The sequence below is a fragment of the Notothenia rossii genome (assembly GCF_949606895.1).
Source record: "Notothenia rossii genome assembly, chromosome: 7".
Classification (NCBI taxonomy): domain Eukaryota; kingdom Metazoa; phylum Chordata; class Actinopteri; order Perciformes; family Nototheniidae; genus Notothenia; species Notothenia rossii.
Window position 1 is genome coordinate 22412552 of NC_136905.1, and position 8247 is coordinate 22420798.

The 8247-nt window shown below is 36.0% G+C and overlaps 1 protein-coding gene across 1 annotated transcript; it reads left to right on the top strand.

Annotated features, from left to right (window-relative positions):
* The first annotated feature begins 5871 nt into the window (after window positions 1–5871).
* Window positions 5872–7235, top strand: nr0b2a (nuclear receptor subfamily 0, group B, member 2a). The gene is made up of 2 exons (XM_079694510.1): window positions 5872–6494; window positions 6611–7235. Exons 1-2 carry the CDS (start codon window positions 5960–5962, stop codon window positions 6850–6852), a joined length of 777 nt encoding a protein of 258 aa, XP_079550636.1. The 5' UTR covers window positions 5872–5959; the 3' UTR covers window positions 6853–7235.
* The last annotated feature ends 1012 nt before the right edge of the window (window positions 7236–8247 follow it).

Sequence of the window (8247 nt, forward strand, 5' to 3'; positions counted from 1 at the left end):
TATATTGCCTGATGTTTTCCCTAACATTCCAGATAGCGACAAGTCATGGAATTTTGCTTTCTTCAGTGTCTGGAAAAACAAATTTCTCTGAGTACTATATTTCCTGCAAAGCAGTAAAACATGCTCAAGAGTTTCTGGCTGGCTACAGTGTATACACTTTCCGGTTGGATGCTTTCCTATTATACTTAATGTATGATTGAGACCTGTATGACCTATTCTTATCCAAGAAATGACATTTTCCTCCCTTCTTTTAAACCCCACCTTCCTTCCATCCCCCACATACCTTTGAATTTTATAAAGATGTCTTCCTGTATCACTAAGGTCCCAATGATCTTGCCACGTTGTTTGTGCATATTTCTGTATGAATGTTTTAACCTCCGCTTTACTGAGTGGAACTTCTATGTCTATCCACACCAACATGAGCAGGAACCCAGATGAAACGAGTTGCTATGCCTTTGATTTGCATTTTATATTAAATTAGATATATTTCATTTATTATGTCCATTCTAGATGAAGATCTACCTGATTGTATACTCGATAATGCTGAAAAGCTGTCAGATCAATGACAGTACCAATGACGTTAAACATCAACAGATCGGAACGGTAATGACGTCAGTTCCGCTTCCTGAGAACATTTAAAAGTTTGCATCAGGGGTAGACCGGGGTGGACCGGGTGGACATATAAAATAGTTAAAAAAAAGTCAATATTTGTTAAATTCACAATTACTTTTGATTCATAATGTTTTAATAGTGCAACTATATTGTTTTAATTCTTGGTAAAAGTTTAAAAAAACAATGTTTCTCTTTTTATGAATATGAAATTACCCTAAAAAATAAAATCTACTTTACAAAACAACCAAAAATCTGTGTCAATATTATACTATCACCTTTGAAATATGTAAACATTTCTCTACAAAGCTACTTCACAATATATATTGTATGTATGACCAGGTCCCTTATTTTAAAGATGAGTTATATTTAGAAATAAACTACATATTGTCGATATTGTAACAGTCTTTTAATGTCTTTTTTACTCTCACTATTATTATGTGTATTTCTGTTATATTAGTGATGGAAGAAATACTAATTTACTCAAGCAAAATGAGTTACATTCAAGTATTCACTTTTCAAGTATTCAGTATTCATAAAAATAGTTTAAACATTCCTTTTATAAAGTGAGACTCCTGCATTTGAATGCAGAATGTAGGCCTATGATTTCAGAATAATACATAAAATATCACTGAATTATAAATAAGTGTGCATTGATTTAAAGTGGGGGGAAATAGCCCCATGCAGCTTGCAAAGGTATGGGGATTCATTTCAACGTTATATACTGCTGGGTAGCTTAATTCATACTATTCATCATAAATGTTTTGTTAATTTAGACATTGTATAATGAATGTGATTCTGCAACTAATGTTGGCAAAACAATATGAAAATATTTGGTAAATACTTCAATAAAACACAAGTACCTAAAAACTGTACTTGCACTTACTTATTGAGTTCTCTAGTACAGGTCATTTTCATACATTTAACAGAAAAGAGAAAGTGTGGAGGTTTATATGAAAAGGTAAAGATAGAATATTCACTATGTCCATGCTCATACATAGTAGCGTGGACTATTTTTATCTTTCATGAAAATATGTTATATTTACTATCAAATCACATATCCTAAATAATAAATAATAAAATCCATCTCTTATAGTTTGACTGTATGTGTATTGAGGTTTCTTTATCTGACATTCACCTGATTTCACGTGAAAGGGCCAGTGATATACTTTCATAAAACCAAAGGAAAAACAAAACACTCTTTTTAAAAAGGGAATAAAATAGGAGTAAAATCTCTTTTAAGAGAGATCCCTCTTCTTTGACAGCTAGGGGTATTCACAAAAAATAAACATAAAGTAATAACAACCATTTTTAAGAGCAGAACATCGATAATGATGACATTTTAACTTTAAAGCTTTACATATCCATTTGAGATGTATAGGTAACATTATAGAATATTAGTAGAGTAACTAGTGGAAGACAAAAATATTAAAGTCTTTCCCATTACTGCACAACTTTTTTCAGAGACAACGAAAAAAATGATTCAGTCAGAGTTCATCAACCTGAAGCCTACGCTGCCTCTGGCCTTCACCTCAGCTTTTATCATTGTGTGTTTTGATAGTAATAGGCAGTAAAACTAGAACCGTGTGTGTCTGGACCCTGACTCAACATTACACTTGCCACACACATATTGTGTATTAACGATTATGGCTTTTGGAGCCATAATACTCACAAGTGTCACATCTGTTGGGAATTATTGATGAAAAAACCTGAAAACACCAACATAACTTTACAGATAATATACATATTTTACAGGAGAAATAGAAGCTAAATGTTACTTTTTAGGTTTATTATCTATCAAATTGAAGAATTGTAAATTACTGAAGGAATTTTTGGACAGGAAAACCCTCAAAAGGCCCTGCTGTGTCCAGTTTATTTCTGCTGTGTCCAGTTAGGCCCTCCGAGTGTCACAAATAGATACACCAAATATCCATCATTTATAAATGAAAGATACAGCTTTACTCTTAAAGTTTCTTTTATTCTGGTACCAGTAACAATACTTTTTTTAATACTTTGTACACATTGGCGAATATCAAATATAAATGTTTTGTTTTAATTAGACAAAAGACCTTCTCAATTCCTTCAATATTAAATATCGGAACTTATAAATGAAACAAAGTGCAAACATATAATTATTAAGGAAACGTCTAAACAAAGGATAACTAAACACTACTTAGAAATGTATTCAATGCCAGCTTTTGGTTTTGTATTACTCTCAGCTATAATAAAAACTCTTAGTCAGCCTTGAAACCATCTTTGTGACCAAAGATTTTTCTTTTTTTAAAAACACAACCTCCTGGTCAGGACCCAAAAAGTATTGGAGTTTAGCGTTATGTTGGTTTAGTAGGTTTGCTTTTTCAGGTATTACCATGTCAACATCAGTGCAAAATCTGTCAGTACAGTACATTAGGTCATCCAGTTAGTTAATTTATTGCAAAAAAAAAAGGGAAAAGAAAGAAGAGAGAGGGATTGCAAATCAAAACAAAATATCCATAATGATCAAAAACAGAACGGCACTATTGTTTTATTGTATTGAAGTCTCAAAAGTTTGTAAAATTAGACATTGATCAGTGTTGACATTGATTTCTCCAGTATCAAAAGGTAAATGTTTATTTCAACTCATGAATTTTGTTTTTATCAAGAAAATTATTCAAACTGAATGTTTTGAAAATGTATGTGCAGCATATTGCATCTGGAAATGTACTGTTTACAGTACATAGTGGTCTAGTAAGTAAATATCATATTTAAATATACGTATATGTATTACTTTCATTGTGAACCTGAAATAACTGCCTAAGAGCAAACTAAATTCCACAAATTTCAAATTCCAGGATGATCTTAATATTTTTCCCCATGGATTGCAAATGACCCATGCGGAGTAACTGTGACCTTTGTGTTGCTGACCTTATGAACACAGAGCCAGGTGAATGTACCTCTGCTGTATTAGGTCGAGGCTAAATGTAATGTACCCAACATAGTGTCAGTCCAGCTCTGAGAGTTCATTGACCTGGGAAAACTAAAGCCAGAGAAGAGGCAAACTGTGTTGCTATACTGGCACAATTACCTTAGTTGTGCTATTATTTATTTAACTTGAAAACGATATTACAGGCAATTTTCTTTATACATTTTGAGTCAATGATAATTTAGAAAAAAGGCCTGGACATCTTTAAGTGTCATTTCATCATCCTTTATCTGACCTGCACTGTTTTGCTTGCTTCAACTCAGAATACAGCAGTTTTTCCATTTATAGAATGAAGGACATTTTATTTTTACTGTCTCGATGAAGATAAGAGTCTGTCCTCCGTGTCCGTCTCTGCCTGCTCCTAACCTCTATAAACGCAAGCCTTATCTCAAGCATTTACGACTGTAGGCCTACTTCATCAAGCCTGAGGGTTTTTCTGAGTGCATTACAGGTCACTGAAATCTAAAAGGATCACATTCTTGTAGATAACGCAGTTGGTTTTGTCATGCATTCAAAGCTGAGGTCCATTACGTTACAGACATGTCACGTACTACATTAATAATCACTGTATCGTAATGAGATCACTTCAGGAGAGTAATCGAGGCTATAACATTCTGGAGTATTCTCTGAGGGATGAGTAAGGTACTGATGAAGTAAAACAAACATTCGGTGACTGGTGCTGCCAGTAGTGTCTGGCTTGTAATGTCTTTATTGCAGTTAGTCACTTTATGAACTGACCTTGAACCCTCTGCGCTGTGGTTCACATCCTTCTCTGAAACTTCCATAATGATGCCTCCAGGCTGCTGGGCTTGTGACCGTCCCCACAAAATTATAGAGCATAATATGTTATATATTGGGTCACCTGTCACTCTACAATGGAGTGTTCCCTAAGTTGGTCCATGGTACTCAAATTGAAAGAAGCTTGTCATTAAAAATTAGAAGTCTGTTTATTTGTGAAAACAATAAAGTAATTAGCTTATCAGCCTCAAGCCTCCGTTCCAGGCACAAGGGAGATAACGTAATAGAGTAAACTCATTTAAATGACAGGTGGAACATTTTACCGCCGGTTACAAATGTCACAAACTGGAATCCCCGAAAAAATTGCCAACTTTAATTGAGTCAGGATAAAAACAGCATTTATCTGATATTATTATAGGATCCTGCCAAATGATAAAGCCCTTAAAATACGCAATTTTGTCCACCACTGACTGACTGAAATATCTCAGCGTTGTCCTGAAACTCATCTCAGTATCGATCGTTCTGACTTTGGGGATCCCCTGACACTTTAAAAAAAAAAATATATGAAATGTCTTAAACACTATTATAGATAGATTACCATTACATTTTGGAAACACACCCATGTCCCCCTCAGACTGAATTGCAAAAATCGTCATCTTTTTTTAGATTCTAGAGTCGTTATCATGTCCAATCTTCAATTTGACTTTCCCCTCAGCCTCAATTGTGCTTTGTACTGATGATAACTAGTAAATGTTAGCATGCAAACATGCTTAACTTAAAAAAGTGAATATTGTAAACATTACACTTGCTTAGCATCCGTAGATTACGATTACAATTGTAAACATGTTTGAATGATGGAGTTAGTATTAAAGCATCACTGTGTACAGCCTCAATGAGCAGTTAGCATGCAGAACTTGTTTAACTTAATTATCCAACCTTTTATGAGTGAATAACCTTTTAGATATCATAAATGGAGAATTAGCTGAATAGATAACAGATTTTCTTGGTCTCTGGGTTTCAGCGAAAATACAATTAGCATTTCTAAAATCCAGACTTTGGATCTCTAGAGCTGTTTGGTATAAGTCGTGTTTGTTCATTTGAATTGGGTTAGTTTAAATCAAAGGTAAAAGGGCAGTTTTAGAATGCCAATAAAGCTTTTTGAAAATTAAAAGATACATTTATTTGAAAAAAATTACTTTCTACACCTCATGAGGACATAACTTGTAGGTCAATGCCCCCGCTCTGCTTTGGCCTCCTTCCAGCTCCCAGGTGTGAGCTGGCAGGGTGCAGGGACACGGCGTTGCGCTGATTACCTGTGCAGTCCTTGGTAGCTTGGTACTGCCTGGGTTAATGACACCGGTTACAAGATAAGGCCCTACCCTGCTGTTGATATCCAGGCATTACTCTAGCAGCTCCTTTTCATTGAGAAAAGCTTATCGGTTTCCCAGGGTTATGCCATCAGTCATCTGGCAGAGCACATGGTTGTTTTTCAGAGTATATTGACAAGTCAAGGTCCGCCTTGTAGGCTGGGTCGGTCCTATAAATACGAGGGACACTGGAAGATGCAGTACTCAAAAGCTCTTGGAGAGCCCATCATTTGAGAGGTCTCTTACAATTTAACTACACAGATCTCAATCAATCAAAGACAAAATGGATAGCATGTGTCATTGTGCACCCAGCAGCGACAGGTTTTCGAACCCTATCCTGTACAACATCCTCAGCCAAATGGATAACAGCAAGCCAAAACAAAACTGCTTAAACTACAATTCAATACCCCACCGATGCAACTGTGAGCTGCGAAGGACAGTGTGCTTGAAAAGACCCTCCGAGGTCTGCAAAGAAGCGTCAGCAGTTCTGGTTAAGACTGTCCATTTCATGAAGAACTTACCTGCTTTTAACCAGATGCCACCAAATGACCAGTTCATACTTCTCAAAAGCTGCTGGGCACCGCTCTTCATCCTGGGTCTGGCCCAGGAGCAAGTGAACTTTGAGGTGACGGACACACCTGCTGACAGCATGCTGAAAAGGATTCTCCTAAACCGCCAGGAGAGCCCCGATATGGAGAGGAAGCAACCCACCATGTCTGGGGTCAGCAAACTTAGATCCTGTCTTAAAAAGTTTTGGAGTTTGGATTTGAGTCCAAAGGAGTATGCATACCTCAAAGGGACCACGATATTCAATCCAGGTATGAATTCATCTGTATTTCATAAATTAAATACAAATACTTAGTTCCCAGGAGTAAGATAACTGCTTTATACATGTCTGTGACAGTGTCTAATTTTCGGTCTTTACTTTCAACAGATGTTCCATATTTAAAGGCAGCTGTGTTTGTGGAAGGCTTGCAGCAGGAGGCTCAGCACGCCCTCAGTGCGATGGTCCAGCTCCTTCACCCAGGGGACCAGGAGCGCTTTGCTCGGATCCTCCTCACAGCCTCCATGCTGCAGAGCATCACACCCAGCCTCATCACTGAACTCTTCTTCCGGCCCGTGATAGGCCAGGCGGATCTGCTGGAGCTGTTGGTAGACATGCTCTTCTGCAGATAGACCAGGACAGGTGTACTGAAGAAAGTTGAATCCAATGGTCTTAACAGTGTTGATGCAGGACTTCTCGCTGACCAACCTGAACAATGTTTCCTCATAAAATGACGGAATTTTTGACAGCGGACTACTAAAAAAAAGCAATTACAACACTACTGTCAATTGGTGAATATTAATTGCTTGTGTTGCATTGAAGCTCAGGTCACTTTAGCCTAGTCGGAAAATCTGTTATCCACTGAAGTTGAAAGGCAGAATTTTTACAAAAAGAGAGACTGTACCCACTGTTCATATTCTGCTTCTTATGTGGAAGATATTTTCTACTTGCCTTAATGTTGTAAATAAGTCTGCATATACAGAACATTTCTAATAAATATATTTTTGTAAATGAACATTACAGTGATGTTTTGCATAAGTCTTTTAAATCCTCACAGCAAGCCACACTATTTTTATGTACAAGACTTACAGATCAATACCGACATGTTGTGGAAGAGTGCTCAAGTCCCTTTATTTTAAGTTCTTGTCAAGGCCTGAAAGCAAACGTGTCATCGTGGATTTCCTAGAATTACACAAAAAAGACTAATATGGGTGGTTATGGGTTTCAGAAAACCATTTCACTAATATGTGATGAATCTTAAATAAAGCATACCTACTTAGAAATTAAAATATTGTAATACAGTATGTCTGGTTATCATTAGGGGAAAAAGTACTCAGATTTTGTACTTGAGTAAAATTAGAAGTACCAGAGGGAATACTCTGTTACAGGTAAAAGTCCTGCATTCAAAATGTTACTCAAGTAAAAGTATTAGCATCAAATATAATTAAAGTACCAAAAGTAAAAGTACTCATTATGCAGTTCGGTCCATTTCAGAATAATATATATGATATGTTTTATAATTATTGATAATTAAAGTGTTATCAAAGCTGGTAAAGGTGCAGCTAGTTTTAATGACTTTGTATACTGCAGGGTAGCTTGTGAATGTACTCCAGGTGTAACTAAAGTCTTATTTAAGTGTTGATTATATTTCACATCATTAATCCAAATCTGTAAAATAAGTTAAGGTATTAAATAATTGTAGTGGAATACCAGTACAAAGTAGCACAACATTGAAATACTCAAGTAAAGTACAAGTATCTTCTTTATCTGGTTATTTTCTTAATCTAAATTGTAGGCATCTTTAAAATAGTAAGGTGACACTGAGAATGTAGCTCATACTCGGTTGGTATTGCTTAAACTCAAATTAAGAAACCACATCTGATTCATGCATGATGTGTTCTCCTTCTCGTTTTACCAGATTCTCCTGAAACCAAACTGTGAGTTCAACATATCAGTGGTGAGTATCTTTCTCTCGAGGGGAGACTTTAAAAACACGTGATTACAACTTTTCACAGAGCTCAATTGAC

Coding starts and splice junctions, on each gene's coding strand:
- nr0b2a (XM_079694510.1), top strand. CDS start 5,960: ATGGATAGCATGTGTCATTGTGCACCCAGCAGCGACAGGTTTTCGAAC. Junction 6,495..6,610: donor GACCACGATATTCAATCCAG/GTATGAATTCAT, acceptor TACTTTCAACAG/ATGTTCCATATTTAAAGGCA.